The sequence below is a fragment of the Macrotis lagotis genome, chromosome 1 (genome assembly GCF_037893015.1).
Source record: "Macrotis lagotis isolate mMagLag1 chromosome 1, bilby.v1.9.chrom.fasta, whole genome shotgun sequence".
NCBI classification, from domain to species: Eukaryota; Metazoa; Chordata; class Mammalia; order Peramelemorphia; family Peramelidae; genus Macrotis; species Macrotis lagotis.
Genome location: NC_133658.1, coordinates 846,318,896 through 846,342,147, shown reverse-complemented (window position 1 = coordinate 846,342,147; position 23,252 = coordinate 846,318,896). Strand labels below are relative to the sequence as shown.

Sequence of the window (23,252 nt, the reverse complement as noted above, 5' to 3'; positions counted from 1 at the left end):
TTTCTACTCATCTCCTGGGTACAAAACATTATTTTTCAAACAAGCTAGACCTGTTCTTCCCTCTGTGTCTTTGCTTCTATTTCCCTGATCTCCCCTTCTTTTTATCTGCTTCTAATCAGCCTGACTCAATATCCATCTCCTCCTTGAAGCTTCTCTGACTACTCTGGCCCACATAGAACTCCCTGTCATCTGAACCCTTCTTAAACATCAGAGTTAAAACTTCCTGGTTTAACATAAAACAGTTCTCCTGTGTCTGAGTCTTGTATCCACAACCAGATGTCTTGTTCCTTCCAGGCAAAGATCAGGTCTTAGGATTATAGGACTATGTGATGCCAGCACTGGAAAGAACTTTAGAGATAAATGGTGAAGGAAGAGAGGGACTTGAATTTGAGTGTCCTCACCATGTCAAGCTGAGCATTTAGTAGTTGTTTATAAATAATTGGTAATGGTTGATTGAAGGAAAAGATTTTCCTTCATAAATTAGCTCCTGCTTGTCCAAACCCACATCATCATCATCAAGGATACATGTTTGTTCCAGATCCATGCCACAGAGTTGACCTAAAACCTGCTAACTAAGCAACCAAAGCTTCACTCATATCATTTCACCACTTGATGTTTGCTTGTTAGGGAGAAGAAAACATAAATCCATATCTGAGTAAAATATGATTTTACTCAGTATTTCATTGTCTGACCAATTTTGCCCAGCTAAAGTTATCTCGTGTTATATTTTCTGATCTAAGGCTGATGACCCTTTCACCCAAACTACAGAGCAACTGATCTACCCTTGTACTTCCCTTCTCTTTGCTGACTGGTGTTCAACTTAGTGCTTCTGGAGCAGGGCCCTGGGCCTCTTTCCCTAGATGATGCATGGTCTAATGTGACCACAGGATAGACTAGATGTGGAAGGGGGAAGTGCAAAGGGCTAGATTTATACTGCACATACAGAAAAAAAAACCCAACAAAAACATTGTTGATCATTGAACTCGACCATAAGTAGAATGAGCTGCCTCAGAAGGATGAGTGAACTCTCCCCTTCAATACAAGTCTGTGAGCAAAGGCCTGTTTTTCTGTACAGGTATGAGTTAGATTAGTGGGACCCTGAGATGCTGTCATTTTGTGAGAACACCCCTGATTTACTAGGAATGTTGCAGAGGGAACTTTGTATCAGGTGTGGTGATGAGACCCTGAGGTCTTTTCTGGTTCTGGGATTCTAGGATCCTGTGACTTTTTATATTCTACTCAGTTGATCTTGTTGTTGAGACTCTTCTTTTACAGGGTCCTGGCTCATTCATTTATTCAACAAACACTTATTAAGTCAGTACCTTTATGGCAATGTGCTAGGCTCACAGTAAAGTTTCCAGCTCAGGGACAGACTGGAAAAGATGCCTTCTGGGATCGCTTACTCTGAGATCTGCAATTCTGTGATGTGTGAAGGACTTAGCACTGTAGTGATAAATACCATTGTAGCAGGCAGAGAAGCATAGTGAATTCATGCCTGGGGGGTAAGTGTTAAAGAGCATATTATTTTGACTGTCAGATGAGCAACTATGGCTGTAATGTGAAAATGATAAGAGGTGGGAGATGTACAGAAATAGGTTGCAATGGGTCTACTGAATGGTAAGAGATGGTTATAGATAGTATTAAGGTGGAAATGCACCCAAATTAGGGAAGGCACCAGAAATCAGACGACTTCCAAGTTGGCTATGATGGTCACATAAAATTATAAACAAAAATGTCAAAGAAGAGGGAGCATAGCAGACATTTGGGTGGGGTGAGGCAGTTGGGATGAAAAGGATGTTTGACTAGGCAGGTAACTAAAGAGACATTGAGAGCCTGAGCAAACAGATGAACTGGACATACAAGTAATCTGAAGATGGGCGCTTGCTTGGTCTGGGAAGACATTTGGACTGAGGAAATAAGCTCACTGGGCAGTGGAGTTGAGGAGGCAGTTGGGATGTGCAGACAGTTTGAAGCGGGCTGGCATTTGGGCTGAGGAAGCAGTTGGACTGACTAGACAGTTGGACTAAACAGGCAGTTGGACAGTTGGACTAAGGAGGCAGTTTGCGCCGAGCCAGCTTGGACCAAAGGATTCTGGGAAGGAGATTTGTTCTTTCCTAGATATACTATTTGAAGGGAGAAATAACAAATCTGGAGGGGCTGGGGTTCTCCTGCCCTAAGGTAGTAACTGTCTGACCTTCAGCCTCAATCTATGGAAAAATAGATTCAATCAGCAAGTTAAAACCTATCCAGTCCTCTAGCAATTAGATTACTTTGCTTCCAAAGATCTCTCCCATTGTTTGAATTACTCATGAGTTACATCTTGTTCTTCCTATAAAGCAATATTTCTCAAAATGGGATCCCTGGAGATACCTAAGATACTTTGAGAGAGTCATCAAGGTCAAAAGCATTTTTAAAATGATACAAAAATGTTTTAATTTCTAATATAGTAAATACTGATATCATCCACATATATAAAAGTTCTTTGGATTCCTTAATGAGACAAATAGTTGTTAAAATAGATAGAATGCCAGGCATAGAGACAGAAAGACTCATCTCCTGAGTTTAAATCTGGTCTCAGATATTTATATTAATAGTTTTAAGAGTGTAAAAGGGCTCTAAGACCAATATTTGAGAATGGTTGTGATAATTAAATACCATTGCTTAAAACTGAAAAGGGGCTCCAGGCTGGTAAACTGAAAAGTGAGGATAGTCAGGGATGGATTTGAATCTAACCATGGTAGCAAAAGTGTTTTCCCTGTTATGTTAAGGAAAGATGGGGAATTGGGAAGGAGTACTAGAATTAGACGTGTGATCTCCAAGACCCTAAAGAGGTTTGAAGTGTCCCAGACTGGAATGGAATTTTGTTCTTCTAAGGTTAATAGACATGAGATCCTCTCCTGGAATTTTCCCCAGTTCTGGTGGCAGGTATCACTTTATATCTTGGGAGTAGGAGAAGAGATAGACAAGATTAAGAATGAAACAACATGCTTGGATAAAAGATCATGGAAGACTTCTCAGAATGGGTGACACTGGGTAAGGTTTGATTTTTAACAGGTTAATAATTGAGGGAAATAGTCCAATCTAAGGGAACAACAAAAAGTTTGAGCAAAAATCTGGGATAAAGGATGCTGAGTAGTCCAATTTGGATAAAATGCAGAGGATAGTTAGGAGAACAGTGTGTGATAAAGCTGGAAAAATGCATTGGGGTCAGATTTTAGAGGACCTTGAATGACAGGATAAGGAGTCTGAGCTTTATTTAGTAGGCAACAGGGAAACATTAAAGTGTTTTGAAGAGAGGAATAGCTTTCTTGGCATTGTATTTTAGGGGGATTAATTAGGTAGGGGTTGTTAGGAATAGATAGGTGATGGGGAGAGAATGGAGGGAAATCAGGATACTATGAAAATAGATTAAATAAAGCATAATGAGAACTCAAATGATGCATGAGTTCTTCAGAATTAGAGCTGAAAGAGATCTTAGAGAGCAGTTGGTGAAAAGTCCTCATTTCACAGAAACTGAAACTAAGTCCCTCAGAGAAGCTCAGAGATTTGTCCAAGGTCATAGAAGAAGTAAATAGAATAATCAGAATTTGAACCCAGGACTTCTGACTTCAGATGCAATAATGTCTTCCCCATCATTACTGTTGGCAGTGAAAGAAAAAGGAACCGTGCAAGATACCTTCTTGACCCCCTCTATCATCCTTATTCTCTCATTAATCTTCACTCTTTCTCTATTGTCTGCTTCCCTACCATCGACGAAGATGCCTAGGTTTCTTCCATTCTCAAAATCTTTCATTTGGGGATGGCTAGGTGGCTCAGTGGATAAAGCACCAGCCCTGGAGTCAGGAGGATCTGAGTTCAAATCCAACCTCAGACACTTAATTTTCATGGCCTTGGGCAAGCCACTTAACCCCCCAGCTAGTCATGCATTTAAATCTCTCTTCCAATTTTTTGACCAAAATACTTGAAAAAAATCATGTAAAACTGGGGCCTCAGTTTCTTTTCATTTTTATTCTCTTCTTAACTCTCTGGGGTCTGGCTTCTGATCACAACACTCAATTGAAACTGGGCTTTCTCAAATTATCAAATGTGAATTTTAATAGTCTTCCCCAAATATTTTACCTATTTGACCTCTCTGCAGATTGTGATACTCTTGAAACCTTCATCATTTTGATATTCTTTTCTCTCTAGGTCTTTTAACACTGCTCTCTTTTGTTTTTCCTACCTTCTGTCTGATTACTCAGTTTCCATTCCAAATGGGTCTTGTATGCCCATTAAACATGAGTGTGGTCTTCTCCCTCAACACGATTTTACTTGGTCTTATTAGCCACCATAAATTCAAATATCTTGAAGCAGATAATTTTAAGATCTGTCCAGCCCTGCCCTCCTATCTCTCATCTTTAATTTCTCACAGGACATCTCAAAGTGAACATATAAAACTATGTCCAAAGCAAAATTCATTATCTTTTCCCTAAAACTCTTTCCTCTTCCTAAATTTCCTATTGCTATTGAGGGTACCACCACTCAGCTTTGAAAGCTAAGTGTTATCCTCAACTTCTCACTCTTTCTCATCTCCCATATGGAATCTATTGCCAAGGTCTGTTGATTTTACTTTCATAGCATCTCTCACTATACCCTCTTCTCTCCTCTTGACACTGGCACTACCCTGGTCCAGGCCCTCATCAGTTCTAAGAACTATTGCTAGTGGGTCTGCCATAAGTCTCCCCAACTCTAATTCAGTCTCCATTCAACTTTCAAATTGTTCTTCCTTAAGCGTAGATTGCACCATGTCACTCTTTAATTTGATAAACATTAGTGAATCTTTACTTTCTCCAAAAAGAAAATCCTCGGGCTGTTAAAACTTTTCACAAACCATCCCTTTCTATTCTTTACTCCTATGTACTCTGTGATTCAGGTACACTGTTCCTCTTTGCTGTTCCTTAAATGTGACAATCTCCTGGTTCTAAACATTTTTACTGACCTGTTGCTCACTTCTCATTTTTTATCTCTTGGCTTCCATCAATTATCAGCTAAATACCTTCCTTAAACAAGAAGCCTTTTCCACTTCTTAATCTTAAATCCTTCTCTTTGAGATTATTCCCAATTTATTCTGCATATTTCATGGGTTTTTTTTTGTTGTTGTTGTTTTTTTTTTTAGATTTTTCAAGGCAATGGGGTTAAGTGGCTTGCCCAAGGCCACACAGCTAGGGAATTAAGCATCTGAGGTTGGATATTCACTGCGCCACCTAGCTGCCCCTATATTTCATGTTTTTATCTAGTTATTTGTATGTTGTCTCTCTCCTATTAGAACACTAAAAGTGAGAATCATTTTTTGTACCCTTCACACACTTAATACAAATTTTGGCAGTAGCAACTTAATAGATGTCTGTTGACTAATTATCTGAAGGAACTATCAGAAAGTAACTAAGTGGATTGTGGTGGGTCATGGGATGGTCAGTAATGACTGAGGTTTCAAGTCTGGTTGGAGGGGAGAATAATAGTATTAACAGAAATAAGTTGGGGGAAAAAAGACCAGATTTAAGACAAGATAATAAACTTAGGTTTTGAGTTCACTATCTTGTGGAACATTTGGGAGGAGATGGTGAGGAAATGAAAATGCAGAAGTGGAAGACTAGAGAGATATTGTGGGGTTGGAAGATGAGGGAGGGAAGCAAAAGGAAAGAGTGAAAAATGAGAGAGAGAGAGAGAGAGAGAGAGAGACAGAGAGACAGAGAGACAGAGAGACAGAGACAGAGAGATTTGTTACCCCCTTCCCTCAGTCTTGGAGAGACAGGATCTGAAAATAAGGAGAAGAGGACAAATGCTTGTCTCAAGAACTTAGGTCCTGCACCCCTTCTTGAGAGTTGGGAGAAGAATCCAAATGAGTGAGATACAACCCAGTCTTTCCAGACTTAATTAACCAGGTGAGAGAGCATAAACCAATCTATCTCTGAAGACAGTGCCTTAAAACCTATATTCAGTAAATCTTTAATCAATTTTTGTTAAATGAATGAAGGGGAAATACATCTGGTGAAGGGGAAGATAGTTAGGCAGGACCTGGGGTGGGGTTCAAGGAAAGAATAGATTTGGAATACCTACCAATTTCCTATTCCTTTTTCACCTCCTAGACCTGACCCTATCCTTCCCTTCCTGTCTGAGGTCAGTCTTGGGCTTGACTGTTGATCCTTCTCATTGACTTTTCTATCAGCCAAAATCTATCCTGACTTAACATCCCGTGATGACTGGGGAGTCATTTTCCTGTGTGAACTTCTGTCAGGATTATGTGAGTGGAAAGAGATCTTCATGTTCTATCTAAAGTAAACAAATCAGGACTTTGGGTAGGAAGGAAAGTGGAAATAATTTCTAATAGCACTCTCAGCAGTGTCTCAAGTAGTGAGCTGATGACTAGAATCACTAGAAATGTGAAAATGACACTGAGGAAGCCATAAAGAGGTTCTTGGCAATGGAATAAGAACTCGGGGACCAAAGGTTGCATCTATGATAATTTCTTTTCACTTTTCATAATCCATGCTTCATTTATTCATCCATTAATTAACAGTTAGAATCTTTCATCTATTCTTCTGGGCTAAAAGGACTTCATTCATAGTTGTTTATAGAGAGACTGAAGAGTATAATATCAGCAGATCTTTGTGGGTAACAGGTTAAATTTTGCATCCAGGACAGGAATCATAATTTTAGATTTTGAGGGGATCCCAGAAGTAATCTACTTATCCCACATTTTGCTTTTGAGGGAGTTCAGACCCATCAAGAAAAGTCACTTACTCAAGATCATGTCCAGCAAGTAGTCATCAGGACTCACACCTAAGTCTTTTGACTCTGAATCCAATACTCTTTCCACACATGTTGCCCTGGGGACCAATGAGGTAGACCCAAGAGGACATTTGGAAAGAAAAAACTCAAGTTATGTAAATTCTAGTGAGTAAAAAGGAAAATGTTTAGAGATTAGATTATTATGAAGGTAGCAATTTTGGGTCAGAAGCATATTGTTAAGCAAAATTGATGAGGCCACAAAGAATTCAACTGAAGAAAATAATGATTATTAATAATAATAAGTCTTCTCAATGACTTTGGGAACTCAGTTTCCCCATGGCAAAATGACAGAGTTGAACTCGATCCCTATAGTCACCAGCATCTAATATGTACAAGGCCTCAAATAAGTATACAATTTTTGCTTTTGCAGAATCCGAATCCTCCAAGCCATGCTTCTCTAGGCACCATTCCTGGGTCCCAGCATCCCAGGACCTCTCTTGTATCTACATTGCTAGTGGAATAAAAGTTTCTTCTATACCTGTGAAAGGGAGCCTGGGTTTAGATATTTCTCAAGTCACACCCAACCAAAAGATCATATATGATATTACCTTAAAATATGAAATATCTTTCGGAAAGCTTACAGAATTTCTCATTAACCTTTCTAATTAGCTTTTGACAGAGGACAGCAACAATGATGTAAATAAAATAGAGACTGCTTAAATTTGGATAAAAGGAAAGCTCCCAGAGGCTGAAGGGTTAGTGGTGCTGATTAAGGATAAAGCAAGAAGTTGCCTCAGTGACAGAATTGGGGGGAATTGTGGCTGGGGATGGTGTGGCAGCTCCCAGGAGCAACATAAACATTACCCACCCTGGCTGACTGGGGAATGGACAGGACTGCTGAGGACCCTTACCAATGGTGGGAAAGGGAGGGGGATATTAGCTCACAAGCAGGAATAGTGAAATGCAGTCACCAGTCAGAGCCACCAATTTCAGATAACTGGCATGCCCCCTCTTCGTGCTGCCCTATCAATGTCATTTCACAATAAGATTTTTAATATATCATAACATTTTCTCCTGTAAAGTATAGAAACCTACAGTAATGCACTTTGACTGATGGCCCATTTACAAAATGCTTTTGCAGGAATCATCTGCCCCCTGTGATGGCATTTCATCTAATGTGTTTTCACAGACCCAATTAACAATGTTAAGCAGGCTATAACTCAATTTTTTTTAAGCTGATGCACAAAATGTACTAGGGTAGAACCATAATAATGGTCTGACCAATCCTGGTCACATGAGCCAGATCAATGAACTTATTGATCCAGGTACCCTGCTTAAGAGAAATATTCCCAGGTATGACAACAAGACAAAGCCTGTCCTTCAATGGGAGATGCTAAAGTTGTTGCTGAAACTGAGCAATATCAAGGCCAGCCCATGTTCCTAGTGACATCCTGTGGAGTGGCAGCTCCCTCTACACAGATCTGAGGACTTACAAAGTTGGGGAGTGATCAGAGTTCATCATATGTACATATGCATCTTTGGAACAGCTCCCAGGGTTTACTCAGAAGCCACAGTTCACTTAATGGGGAGGGGGGGTAGCTACCAGAGCTGGGGCTCATGCACACTGACTGAAAAGCTCCCAATAATAGACCAGACATACAGTATCCAGAGCCAGATAGCTCATGTAATAATTGGCCCAATAGACTTGAGATTCATTTAAGCAAATGATCTGATTAGTTTATTGAATGAATAGCCTGCATTTTCATATTGCTTGCACTTCTCATACATCATCTCCTTTGATTCTTAAAAGAACCCTGTATATTAGACACTGAAAGCATTATCTCCATTATTTTCTCCATTTTATAAGTGAGGAAACAACAGAAAAAGGATGAAGTACCTTTGCCAGAGTCATACAGCTAGACCACAGGTGAAGCCTGGAGTCAATCAAACACAGGTGTTCTGATACTACATTATAAGAGGACTCCCCAACACAGGCTCCTAGAATCCATTTGGGCATTGCCAAAGAAATTTATAAAAGTCACCAGAGTAACCTTCATCTATATGATGCCCTCAAAGTCTACAAAATCCTTTCTTTGTAGTAGAACAGAAGGTCCTTGAGGACAAGGATTGATTCATTTTTTGTGTCTGTATGCTCAGCAGCATGCACACCTAGGGCTAGGAACTAGTAGCAGGAAGAATCTTGGTAGATGTAAAAGAATTTCCTTATTGGAGGGGACCTTGATCATAGGAAGCATTTAAATGTTTATTGAATTGCATAACGGAATATTATAAAAAGGATCTCAGAAATGACTAGTCCACTTTATATCTGACCTGGAATCCCCTGTGTAGCATCCCTAAAGAGGGGTTTTCCAGTTTTGGTTTGAAAATAAGCCACCCTAAAATTCTGGCCTACTGCTTCCTGCAACCCTACTTTTTGGACAGTGTTCATCATCATCATCACAGCAAAACCTAAATTTACCTATCTATCACTTCTACTCATTGTTGCTACTTCCCTTTATGCAGTGACCAAGCAGAACATAAATCCCTTTTCCATGTGTCAACTCTTTAAATACAAGAAAGTCATCTCCATTGTCTCCTAATCTTCTGTTCTCCAGGCAAAACATCTCTGGATACTTGCTCAATGCTTGAATCACATAGCCTCTGGTCCCCTCACTAACCTGGTTATCTATCAGTGGAATACCCCAATCTATCAGTGGAATACCCCAAATTTCTCAACCAGACTTGGACTTGGACTTAAAGCTCCAGATATGGTCTAACCTTGGAACAGTGTGGTAGGGCTAATATCCTTTCACTCTGGATACAACTTAATACTGAGCTCTAGTGTCTCTGGCTGTTCTATCAGTTGGATCCTGTCATTTTTTTAAACTCAAATCTAGGATGTACCAAACCTCTCTTTAATAAACTCCAATTTACACTAATCTGTCAATAGTTCTAAGACTGAGTGTCATTAGACTCTCATCTCTGTAATGTCTCATGAGAGTCTCATGAGAGACATAATCTAGGAAATATTCTCATAGGAATTGCATAACAAATGCATGCTGAACAAATGAATGGGGAAATGGATGAGATTCATGCTCAGACCACAGTTCCCAAGCCTGGGCTCATGCATACAGACCATATAGTTTAAAAACTGAAGATAATGATTAATGGTCAGTCAGCTCCCAGGAGGATTTTCTTGAACTCTACCACCTGATCAGTTCCTTGACTTGAAATTGGATGTTTGTCAAAGAATTTCATACACATATGTCATACAATTACTCTTAAGACCAGGGATCATGTAAACAGGATAACTTAAAAACACTGGGGTTCATTAAAACATACCACTTGATCATCTAGATTTGCAGCTGGATAATACATATAATTAAATGAAAGAATAAATGAATAAAACCTGTGCAATGTGTCAGAGATCTCCAGACTGGGGCTCATACCCAGGACCAAAAAACTGACAGATTAGGATTCATATACACAGGCAAACCTCCTACATTGAGAGAATGAATGAATGAATGAATGAATGAATGAATGAATACTCAAGCTCATAGGCTAGATGCTTCCCAGACTGAGTTTCATGTACTTAGCTTCATCTGCGTCTAGATCTGTAGCTAGAAAACATTTGCTGAATGATGAATGAATGAGGCTCATGAACATAAGAAAATTATTAGGCTTGATCTTTATTATATTGGCCAGCCATCTCCCACACATGTGACTCATGTACATAGGCTATGCAACTGCCAAACTGGGATTCTTGGAAGCTAAATAACTTATTAGCTCCTGTAGAATGAAGGTATGGATAGGTGTATGGAATAAATGAATGAATGGATAAATTAAAAGTGGTGATATACACAGGTCAAACAGGTCCCTGACTGGGCTTCCTGCACATGGGTTAGATGTCCAGATCCAAGGTTCATAGACAAACCAAACAGTCCCCAACTTAAAGACTCATGCACATGAGCCAGAAACTTTCAATAGCTGAGATTCATAAACATGAACCATTTAGCTTCCATATAAAGATCAAATAACTCCAGCAATTGTTGAATTTGTAATTGTTTCAAGTAAGCTTCAAAAGATGAGGCTTTCACTTCACCAGCAAATTCATAAATTATAGTGATATACTTGATTGTTGCTCAAACAGCTGTAATGAGATTGTATCAGACATCTGGACAATTAAAAGTATAACTTGTATTTTATATAATTTTTATTTAAAATTGTCAAAGTTCTTTTCTATCATTTGTCACCATTCTCACCACAGCTCTGAAGGCAAACAGGACCAAGTTCATCACTCAGTTTAAGGGGGAAGAGAGATACAAACAGGGTTCATCAATTTGTCCCAGCTCACACAGGTCAACAATGACACAGTCAAAACTAAAGTGATATGTCAGATCTCCTGACACCCCTATATTTGTACCTTAGTCAAATTTCACACTCCGTGTGCAAAGTTAAGGACTGAAGAGAAGAGAGACCTGGAAGAAGCCAAGGCTATTTGGGGAAATCAAGTTCCATGTTTAAAAATTAATCTAGCAAATGGATAAATAGCACCTAGATATTAAAATTTATCTTCCTAATTTCAAGTGGGAAGACTTTACCTCTTAAGTTATCCAGAGGTGGTATAGTTCAGAGGAAAGAGCAGGGGAGTGAGAGAGCTAAAAGTTTGAATCTAGGCTATACCACACACCTGTGTGGCCCTAGGCAAATCACTTGCCCTCTCTGTTTCCATCTCTGTAAAATGAACTAGAAGCTCTTCCTGGAAGTAGCTCAGTGTTCAGGTAGACTCTACTGCAGTTCTGCATCAAGACTGTTCAGCTGCACCAAGCTTGGAATGGTGGTTTCTTTAATGCAGCTGAGGCAGACTGAAGAACAGAACTTCCTCCTCTCTCTGACAGGGATTGCAGAACAGGCAAGATGGGAGAGGAGGCAGCTGAGCTGTGCCATCTTCAGCACACTGATGTACTTAGGGTTTTATATTCTCTGGGATGCAAAGGTAAGCTTTGCAAGAGCCTATGAGCAGAACTCTTAACAGCTGGTCATTGCCTGGGTGCTTGGAATAACAAGCACAGTCTTCACTGACTCCCCAATGCCATTCTCCACTGTGCAGAACCATACACTAGGGCCTGTAACACTTAATTATCACTTAGCTTCTAATTAGTGCTTAATTATTAACACTTAATCCATCTGTAAAATGGGGACAGTACTATCTGCCTGGCGGGGATGCTGTGAGGAGTAATTAATTCAGGTTTGCAACACCCTTTGAAGATAGCAAACTTATAGAAAGACTAAATAGGGCTATGAATCATTGCTTTTCATTTCCTCTACTGCCTCTCCCTCCCTATCCCCAGCTCTTGTTCCAAAGCCTCCTCTTTGCCCCCCACCTCTGCCCCAGTATAGACACTTGGCACTCCCAGACACAGGGTTTCCCAGCAGGAAATAGGCATATTTACAGCCATCTTCTAGAATGTGTTAATTTTCTATTATGGTCTTTGACGATGTCAGGGCTTTCCCAGTAAATATTTTGATGTGTGTTTTTGGAGAGGTTTCTGTAGCGGCTGAATGGGACAGCTGCTTCCCAAGCTGGGGGATTCCAGATGTGGCTCCACACCAAAAAGATTGGTTTATGTTATGGGAAGGAAAGTGAGTATCTGAAAAGCATCTCCCAAGAAATTCTCATCTCTAAACTGCCTCTGAGGAGGAATCTGGGGACCCTGGAGGTAGGTAGACCTCTGGGACAGGCAAATCATCCTAGCTCTGATTAATGCAACTTTTTTTGTCTCTTTTATATCCAGGGCTTTGGGTGGAGAAGTGATATCAGCAGGTAAGGAATCAAAGTTGGCCCTTCTTCTCAGGCTAGTTTCAAAAGGCCATCATAAGGCACTGTTCTTCACAGGGCTTCATTCTTTTAAGCCCCTGAGGTCTGTGGGTCTGACACATTTATTGGAAAAACTAGAGGGAAATGTGAAGCAAGAGACTGAGGGGCCACAGAATAGGACATCACAGAGTGGCAGCAGGTATGGAGCCACGGGAAATATTCACCACAAGCAACTACTTCCCGGGGAATTGAACCTCTGCTGCTCAAAGTCTCCCAGTTCAAGTTTCTGTCATGGCAGGGGAATAACACTCACTCATCCTGGAAAGCGCAGTCGTGATCTCTGAGGGCACCAGGCGGAGCAGAAGTAGCTGGTAGCGCTGGTAGCATTGCCCCTGTCCTAGGCTGGAAGGCTTCTGGGAGGCCCTGGGCCCTCTTCCATATCTCATGGCAGGTTTTGTCCAGGCTGTCTTGAGGTGTGTCCTGGTGGATCCAGATGTGCCTAGGGAATGGGCCCAGGGGTGAGGGGCGCTTGGTGGCCACCGTGGGAGAAGGGAGCCCATTCCCACTGGCCATCATCCTCCTCTCTTTGCAGAAGGGCACTTGCCTGCCCAAGCCTCGAAGACAGACCATCCACAACCCCTCATTCACCAGAAATCGAGTTGGGGATAAGGGAGTTCAGGGGGTCAGATTCTTCTCTCTCTCCTCCAAGGTCAATTGTTTTCAAGACTATGTGTGTTTGTGTATGAGCGTGTGTGTGTGTGTGTGTGTGTGTGTGTGTGTGTGTGTGTGTGTGTATGTTCTGGGGGAGGGGTTGTTTCGATTTTTTTATTTGCTCTTGTCTTTTCTTTTGCCCCCTCCCCCCTCCCCCAGAAGAAAATATTTTAAAATAAAAGACAACAAACCTAGTAGCTTAGTAACGGTGGAATTCCAGGATCTCAGGATCCTGGCAACTGGGCCGGCAGAATAACAACCGGAGACGGGCTGAGAGGGGGAGCAGGGGGCCGGTAGGGCCCCTTCTTCCGCTGCTCCCGGGCCTGGATAAGCCGCCCACCGCTCGCCCACTGCCCCACGCAGCTTCACTCAGCCGCCGCCTCTTTCTGCGCTCCCCTCCTGGCCAGAGGCGTTCACAACTGGACAGTCCAGGCACGAGACCCCCCGGGGGGGAGCGTTCAAGCCCTCTCCCTTCTCATCTACCTTTCCTGACCCTCTCGAGCCAACCGCCCTTCAGAGCGGCCTCCTTCCCCAAATCACATTCTCCGCTCCCCACCTGCCCATCGAGGCATGAGACGTAAGGGCACTTGGGGAGGGGGCGGCCCATGGAAAAGGCCCGAGGGTCACGCTTCAAAGCTCCAAGGGATCATCTGAAAGGCCGTCTAGTCGATCCTTTGCGTTTTACAGACGAGGCAAATGAGGCCCGGGGAGACGCGTCGAAGCCTGGGACACACGGGTAAGAGTAACTCGCACTCCTGTCAAGCCAGTGTTCTTTCTCCCGCCACGCGAACTGTCCTGGCTTTGGAGGTGGAGGCTGATGGCTCTCCTTCCCCAGCAACTCCTTTGCTGCAACAGTCCTCCCCGACTGCCCACGAAGAAGTCCCTCCTCCTACCCGCCCGGTGTCGGCCAGGCCCCGGGGCGTCAGCGCATGTACACTGGGATTTCGGGGACTCCAGGGCTCAGCAAAGCCTTGCTCCTGGCGCCCCCCCAACACTCTTGTGGTCACCCTCCCTGACACCCTTCAGCGCCCGCATCCCCCCGACTGCTCAGCAGTGCAAAGCTGACTCACGTTCCTGCTCTCCAACTCCTGGAGCCTGGGGCGCCTCTGACTGCCGGGGCATGGGGCGGAGCAGCCCGGGGAGGACCCGTCTCCATCCCGCACCCATTCCAGCCCTCCAGAAGGAGCTGACCAGCGCCCCATCACTGACACATGGCAGCTAAAAGGGAAAGGCAGGCCTAGAGATGCTACTGCGACGCCAGACCTAGGGGAGAACTCGAGGCAACAGGCGGGAGATGCCCGCGCTTGCCTGGCAGCCCCTCCTCGGCAGCCCCAGCTACTCCGATTCTTCACTTTTCCAGTCTCAGAAGCTCTGGTCCCCCGCCCCAGTGAGGAAGAGCCTGAGGGACGTCACCTCTTTTCCTATTAACGCGGCCTACAACCTGCAGTCCCCCCCCCCATCTTTTTGCTCCCTAGGGCTAGTGTCCAGGGCATGTCTCAGTGGTCGATAAGCCCCTCTCCTATCCCACCCCCAAGTCGGTGTTGTTAGACCCACTGGTCTTCCCACCAATGCTAATCGTCCACAGACAAAGCTGAGGGGCCCTGACAGTGAATCTCTTCGGGCCAACCTTCGATTCTACTAGATTATTCCTGCTAAAGATGCAGGAGCCCAGCAGCCCCGACAACCCTCTAAGGTCCTGTTTGGCTTGGCAACGCATTATGCGATGCAGGCCATCAGATTTATTGGCTTAATTCTGTTTGGCTCATTTTTATTTTAAAATGAGTCTGCATTCCCCAGCAGGCCCTGACAGTAGCACAGTCATGCAGGGTGAAGAGTGAGCCAACCTGGCTTTCAAACTTACCTTCAAAGGACAGGTTTGTCTTTCCCTATTACTATCCAGGGTCCCAGCACCCTCCCAGCCACCCAGGTTCCCATCTTCACTGTCATCTTCACTCCTGACTCTAAGCTCATTCCATTTATCCCAAATCAGTTGTCTTTTTACTTTTAAAGTATACATCCTATATTCTAGCTTCTTGCCACTCATGCCACCACTACCCTAGTTCAGAGAGGCCCTCATTGACTTTTCCCTGAACTATTGAAATAATCTCCCAGTGGGTCCCTTTGCCTCAAGTCTATCTACCTCACAGATGCCAGATCGATGGTCCTAAAGCACAGGTTCAGCCATTTAACTCCCTTGCTGAAGAAATCACAATGACTCCCTCTTCCCCTCAAAATCAAAGGTAAGCTCTTCCCATCTTTCCAGTCTTATACTTTATTTCCTTTCATGCATTTAATAGTTTATATTACAGTCATGTTGGGCTATTTACTGCTTTTCACATACAACCTTCCATTTCTTCTCCATCCTAACCTCCATGTCTGACGTGCTCTCCCACCTTCTGCAATTCCTGATTTTCAAGTCTCAATTCAAAGTGCTACTTTTTTACATGAAACTTTTAACAGATTCCTCTCCACCCTAGAACCTTTCTTTTTTCCCTCAAATATCTTGCATTTATCCCAAGTGTGTATATAAATACAAATGAACATAATGCCGTTTTTGAGATTATAAACTCAAGAACAGAAGACCTTGTCATTTGTGTCTTTGTATCAATATCTATCCATAAACATGATAAATGAATAATAAGAGCTTGTAAATGACTGAGAAAATTGTTATGGACAATGCTTCAGGACAAGCAAGTGAAGTAGCAAGGAGAAAAAAGGAAGAGCTAAAGTGAATCTTTTCTTGGTCTCCCCAGTGGACTTGGCTTTCCTCAAGTTAGTGAGGAAATCAAGAATTTTCTCTCTCCTCTCCCCTTTTCCTTCACTCTGGCAGGATCTAAATCAATCTCCTCTCCTCTCTTCAGTTCTCTCAATATTGGTCCTAACACTGTTGCTAGGGTCATTAAAAATTGGAGGGGAAAAAAGCAAAAGTTAGTTGCAAACAATATGTGTCTGTCCTCTCATTAGATGCAATATTTGCAATGGTCTGGTGGTTTCTCAGGAGAAACCAGAGGAAAGCTGAGATGGGAGGTGGGGAATGGCACAAAGGGGGTAGTGAACTAATAGTTGTAACAGTTACAGTATAGTATTTCTGACAAAAATTGTCTTGAAAACAGAACTTCCTGTATTAAATCTCATTTTGGCAGATTTTGATGATGAAGTCGGGGTGTTGAATTTTTTTAATTAATATTTGTTCCAGATTTATGATTTCATGGGTGTGGGGAATTCCTGGTATACGGATCAGCAAGACATAAAGCTGAAGCAGTAAGGTAACCTGAGGAAGAGATGGCAGACAAGGATCAGGGAAATCTTGCCCATACCACCATCTCAACCATCACTTCACCTTAGATCTTGATGGAAATAATCTAAGAGCCCAAGAATCTTGGAAATAACAGTGTCTCCCAATTCTACCTCCAACCCAGTTTTCACAGGCATTATTGAGGAGAGAAGTTAGGAGGAGGGCATCTACCTTTCTCATCACAAACAATTGCTAATCAATGACCACCAACAAGTGCTTACACCCAAGAACCCTTGGAAGGACAACTCCTTCCAGACCACCAGTACTCTTTTAACAGCACAACCTTCACAGCTATCATCTGAGGAAACAGCTCCTTTGTGAATAGGTTCAGTCATCCTCACCACACAGGATAGAGGAGCTAACTTAATTAAAGCAGCATGCCGCCCGAGGGAGAGATGAAAGGCAGAGTGGGTCAAGCTAATCAGACCATCGCCACCACCTTAACCACCATGTCCCCTCAAATCTTGATGGAGACAGCCCAAGACCTGAGCCCAAGTGAATTATCAAAACTACTGCCCCAATTCCCTCAGCTATCACCCTAGGAAGAAACTACCCCTGCAGGTACTACAGACATGGTTATAACGTTCTTGTCAAAAAGGCCTTAGTACATCAAATGCTTCATCAGAAATTGATATTTTATCAGTGGAAATGAAATTTTTAAAAAAGCCATTACCATCAGTTTAGGGCAGGTAGGTGTGGTATACAGTGGTTAGAATGCTCAGCTTAAGAGTCAAGAAGACTCTTCCTGAGTTCAAATCTGGCTTCAGACACTTCCTAGTTGTGTGTCCCTGGGCAAGTCACTTAGCACTGTTTGCCTCAGTTCCTCTGTAAAATGAACCGGAGAAGGAAATGGCACATCAATATCTTTGCCAAAATAAAAAAAGGTCACAGAGTTGTACACAACTGAAATGACTGGACAACAATGACTGCCATTACCATCAGTAATGGATGATACTGAAATTTTCCCATCTTATTTGGAGTTGAAACATTCCATATATGTTGTATAAGCTCCTTGAGATCAAGGATTGTTGTTTCTGTATCTCCAGCACTTATGCTTTGTGCATACTATGCATTAATAAGTAGCTATTCATCTGTAAAATATAGTTTATCAAGTTGTACTGAGTGGCTAAGGAAGCTGCCCATCTGACATAGTTCATAAGTGACAGAGATGCTATAACAAGGTTTTATTGTCCCTTCTAGAGGCAGCGAGAGGTAGTGGATTAAGTGCTGAATCTGAAGTCAAAAAGACCTGACTTCAAATTCAATCTCAAATACTTACTAGCTGTGTGACCCTAAACAAACCACTTTAATTTTTTAATCCACAAATCAATTTTTCCTCATTTGTAAAAGAAGGATCATAATGTGAGGACCAAATAAGAGATTTGTAAGGGACTTCTTGAATCTTAAAGCATTATATAAATGGTGTTATCAACATTTTTCTTCTGGTTGCAGTTCAGCACAAGAGCCTTGGGAGAGCTCCTTCCTGCTTCCATTCAAATTCTAGCAGCCATCATCCAAAAAAGCAACCACTGTGCAAGATGGGGGTGAGGGAGCAGGGCTTATCAGTCCCTGAGCCACTTTCACCTCTGGACAGCTTGAATTAATTACATGGGAAGTCTCTCCTTACATGGAGCTACAACCTGCCTCTCTTTAACTTCTACTTGTTCCCGTTTTTGCTCCCCAGGGTTAAACAAGAACAAGTTCAATTCCTTCTCTGTGTGGCTACTCTTCAAATACTAGAATACAGCTATCATGGTTTCCCTGTTCTCAAGTATTTCCAGGCCCTTTAAAGCATCCTTAAGTGACATGGCCTCCAAGCCCTTGACTACCCTCATCGGTTACCTCTGCATACACTTCAGCCTGTCAGTGTCCTTTCACTAGGATCTGACATCCAGAACTGGACACAATACACCAATTGTCATGTGACCAGGGCATGTTATACTCCCTCCCTCTCATACTATTGCTCTCTTAATGCAGCTGAAGATTGCATTAACTTCCTTTGACTGCTGTGTCACATTGTTGGTTCACATTTGAGCTTGCAGTCCATTAAAATTCCAAGATCACCTTTTCATGATATGTAAAGAATAATAGAATAATAAATCATAATTTTAGAACTGGAAAGCAACTTAAAAGTCATCTCGTCCAATATCCTTTCAGATAAAGTGGAATTTTGCCATTTACAATTCATATGCCAGGCTTTCCTGCCTCTCTTGTCTTTACTCACACTGTTTTATGTTTTGAAATAATCTCTTTTACCCCTTGTTTCCCTTCCCTCTCTTGTTAAAATCCTTCTCTCTTTGAATTAAGCCATTGAATTGGTTTTGAATCTCTCTACTACACTGTCATCCAACTCACATCTCTATTTTCTACAAGGATATCATGCCTTATATATCTACCATACAAAAAGGATCAGTATTATTGGCAATATGAAAAGACCTCAATGTGGGAGTCTCTCTATTAATGCAGATTGTAACTAATCCTTATAGGTAAATGTTTGGAAATTGCTTGAAGATCATAGGCACTAAAAGATTTGCAAAGATTTCATAGCTAGTAAGAGACAGAGGTAGGATTAGAATTCATGTTTTCCTGACACTGTGCCAAATACTTTATTAAATTTAATACTTATTTTAAACAGGAAGATATGAACTATTATTGATTAAATCATGATGACTCTTTGTGACAATCCTAAATACTTATAAACTGCTCTTTTAATTTATCTTCAATGTTTTTTCAGGAAATCTTAGTTTGCTTCTATTTCCAACATCTAAAAAGAATAGAACAAATTTTCAAAACCTGAAATGAGTGATGAACTGATAATTGAATACTCAAGAAAACTCAATGAGCCATCACCAGGCTTGGACGAATCCTAGGGTTATGAAGAGACCTAGCAGATACAAATATTGAAATGATGATAATCTTAGAAAAATGACATATAAGAATAAACCTTAAAGACAGACCCTGAACTTTAGATCTTAGTTCAGCAAGGGATAGATTACATATAGAAATAATAATATATATAATGCGATCTATTTAGTACATAAGAGATGTAAAAGGTGAGATTCACAAGGGGAGGGGAAATCATAATTTGGAAGAATTGGAGAATTATTCCTAAAGTAGGTTTCATCTGATCTGGGCTTTAAAGGATGAGCAGGATTTTTTAACAGGTAGGAGAGGGAGGCAAGGAACTGGTGAATGCATTTCAAGCATATAGAATGGCGTGAACAGAAAGAGGCAGAGAAGCCTGGAGCATGTATAATGAATGGTGCAAAGCTAGTCCAGCTGGATAGTGGGATGCATGGATGGGTAGGACTATGAAATATGTCTGGAAAAGTAAGGTAGGGAATCTTATTGTGGATAGCATAAAATAGCAGACATAGCAGAATGAACTTGATTCTACTGAGAGAGTTTTGAGCAGGAAAATGTCATGATGAGATCTAACGTAAGAAATATTATTCTGACAGTTATATGAAAGACAGATTGGTCGGGAAGTGTAAAAAGTGGAGTGAGAAGGTAATAGTAATGGGTAATTGTAGCAGGGTAATGACTTTGGGATATGAAATGAAGGGATGGATGTGAGAAATGCTTTCAAAGACATGCAATAATCATAGACTGGTTTTTATTAGAGCAGGTGTTCTTAACTTAATGGGTCATGGACCCCTTTGGCAAAATGGTGAAACCCTTCCTCTTTCAAATGGCATAAAATAAAATGCATAAGATTGTAAAGGAAACATATTAATATAAGGCTATCTTTGTACTTGCAAGGGTCTGGAAACTAAGGGGGAAGGTTCTTATCAATTGGATAAATGCATGTAGTAGAATAGTGTGCTGTAAGAAATGGTGAAATACAGTATTTCAAAGACACTTGGGAAAACTTGCATGAACTGACAAAGAGAGAAATAAGTAGGATCAAGAGAGTAAATTATATTCTAAGAACAACTTTGAAAAACGTAAGACTTCAGATCAATTGCTATGATCAGCCATGATTCCAGAAGACCATTATTGAGGAAGGCTACCATTTCCAACAAAGAGGTGCTGAATTAAATATACAGAATGAGATATATTTTTGGACATGGCCAATATAGAAATTTTTTTGTCTGATATTGCATATTTGCAACGTGTTTTTCCTCTTTATTTCCAATGTGGAGGGAAGGCAGCTGGAAGGGAGAAAAATAAGTGATCGATTACTAGTTTTCAAATTTTTAATTATAAAAACATGTTCATGGACCCCAGATAAGGAAACCCTATTAGAAAGATGAAAATGAGATCATTCCAAGGTTCTGAGCATAGGAGATGAATGACAGTACCATGGATACAGTACAAAACAGAAAAATTAGGAGTGTCCATTTATTTTGGATATGTGTGTGTGTGTGTGGAAGGATAAGATCATTTTAGAAATGCTAAATTTAAGGGCATTAGTGAGACAACCTGTGAGAGAAACACAGATCTAGAATTCTGAAAATGAGAATTGGGATGTGGGATGGATGGCTTTGAGATTTGAGCCAGAGAAATGTCAGCAAAATAAGAGATGAAGAAACAAGGACAAAGATGCTAGGTGCAGCAGGAGCAATGAACCAATTTGTGATAGAGTGAGGGGTGAGCAGATTTCCCAAGAACACATAGCACATATCCATGGAGTGATGCAGAAATATTTCCTGGTGCACAGAGTACACACAGAGCCATCCTTGCCAAGATCACATAAATCGAATAAGGTTCTCGTTTGTGTCTTGGGATGGAGAGAGATTAGACCCCCATGAATCCATAGCACACATGGGTTACTGGAGGAGCAAATCCATACATAGAGACCATAAAGGAGATTCCCAGGAGGATCCTGAGACTTAAAACCCACCCCAAGGTAAAATGGCGCTATTCTCAGTGAAGAAATTCTTGGATAGGACCAGAGGTTTAGAGCTGGAAAGGATCTCAAAGATAGGGAACTGGGCCCAGGAAAGAGAGGGGTCTTGCCCAAAGTAGCATGCATTGTGAGAGGTCAGACCTTTAGAGCTTCAGCTGATGAACCTTCAAGTGTCTAGTCTCCCTCCTTTCTCCCTGGCCTACCCCTTGAAGATTAGGAGGAAGATTATAGCATGTTGCTTTCTCCTGTGCTTTTAGACAAAACAAGGCTAGATATGGTGTTAGAGGTCAAAATGGAATAGAATAGATAAAATCCAAAATGACAATACTCTTAGGTCCAGCACTGCTTCCACTTCCAGATTACTTCTGCTCACCCTAATCTAGGTTTAGAGCACTGACCTTGCCTTGGAGTCAGGAGGATCTGAGTTCAAATCTGATCTCAGACATTTAATAGTCACTTAGCTGCAGGACCTTGGGCAAGTCACAACTGATTACTTTGCAAAAAATAAAAAGGCCTCAGGCACTAATCATGGGATCCTAAACAAATAACTTCTGCCTCATTTTCCTCAACTATATAATAGAGAATATAATACCCAGCATTGTTGTGGGGATCAAATGAAATGCTATAAAGAGTTTAGCACATTGCCTAGAATAGAGTAGGTAATAAATATTCCTTCCAAACCCTGCCTTCTATCCACTTGGAAATATTTTGTTCAGTTCTGGGTGGCACCTTTTTTTTAGGTTTTTTTACAAGGCAATAGGGTTAAATAGCTTGCCCAAGGCCACACAGCTAGGTAATAAGTGTCTGAGGCTCGATTTGAACCTAGGTGCTCCTGACTCCAGGGCTGGTGCTGGGTGTCACCTTTTAAAAAAAAGATATTGAAAAGCTTGGTGTGCCTGGAGAAGGAGGTCAGAAAAGACTTGGGAGAGGGAAGGCTCTTTAATATGGGAAAAGGGTTCAACTTGTATTACTTCAAAATCAATAGTAAATCTGCATTCCAAAGATATCAGAGCAAAAGGAAAATTTTATACAAAAATATAGCAATTTTTTTTGATGGAAAAACTGAAAATTGAGGGGATGTTGATCAAGTAAGGAATGACTAGACAAGTTGTGGCATGTGATTATGATGAAATACTATTGTGCTATAAGAGATATCAGCAGCATGTTTTCAGGAAAACCAAGTTAGTCTTATTTCCGTACAGCTCATACAAAGTGAAATGGGCAGAACCGTGAGGACATTGTTTGCAGTAACAGCAATATTATAAGAGTGATGAACTAGGAAAGACTTAGCTCTTCTAATCAAGACAATTATCCAAGATAATTCCAAAGAATAAAAGATTAAAGATGCCATACTCCTCCAGAGAGAGAATTGATGAACTCTGAATGTAGATTGTAGTATACCTTTTCACCTCATGTTTCTTGTTTGTATGTGTATTTTGCAAAATATGGGAATATATCTTATATAACTTCACGTATAATTGATATCATATTGCTTGCCTTCTCAATGGGTAGAGGACCACCAGGAGAGGAGAGAATTTGGTACTCAAATTTTCAAAGTGAATATTAACTTATGTATATATATATATATATATGTGTGTGTGTGTGTGTGTACATATGTATACCTATTTATATATATGTAATATATGCATTTGGAAAATTTTAAAAAATTAATATATTTCTAAATTTTTTTAAGAAAACATTTGTACTGTTTGACTCCAGTAGATAGAACCAGGAGTAGTGATTAAAAGTGGCAGAGGGACAGATTTTAGCTCTATAAAAACATTTTTAATCATTAGAGCTATCCAGTT

The 23,252-nt window shown here is 41.2% G+C and overlaps 1 protein-coding gene and 1 long non-coding RNA gene across 8 annotated transcripts in view; one reads left to right on the top strand and one right to left on the bottom strand.

The window, feature by feature from the left end:
- Positions 1–13,742, bottom strand: part of C1H1orf94 (chromosome 1 C1orf94 homolog) — a 65,075-nt gene extending 51,333 nt beyond the window's left edge. For 5 of the 7 annotated variants that reach the window (XM_074217488.1, XM_074217489.1, XM_074217490.1 and 2 more), the window contains exon 1: positions 12,900–13,472. In XM_074217488.1, coding sequence (XP_074073589.1) covers positions 12,900–13,216 — 317 coding nt within the window. In that variant the 5' untranslated portion in view covers positions 13,217–13,472. The other 2 variants (XM_074217492.1, XM_074217494.1) reach the window with 2 other exon arrangements.
- LOC141508672 (uncharacterized) lies at positions 1,251–23,035 on the top strand. Its single transcript, XR_012474475.1, has 6 exons — positions 1,251–1,502; positions 5,778–5,921; positions 11,667–13,059; positions 13,179–13,295; positions 13,985–15,537; positions 16,494–23,035. It is a non-coding gene; the product is annotated as an uncharacterized LOC141508672 (long non-coding RNA).
- The last annotated feature ends 217 nt before the right edge of the window (positions 23,036–23,252 follow it).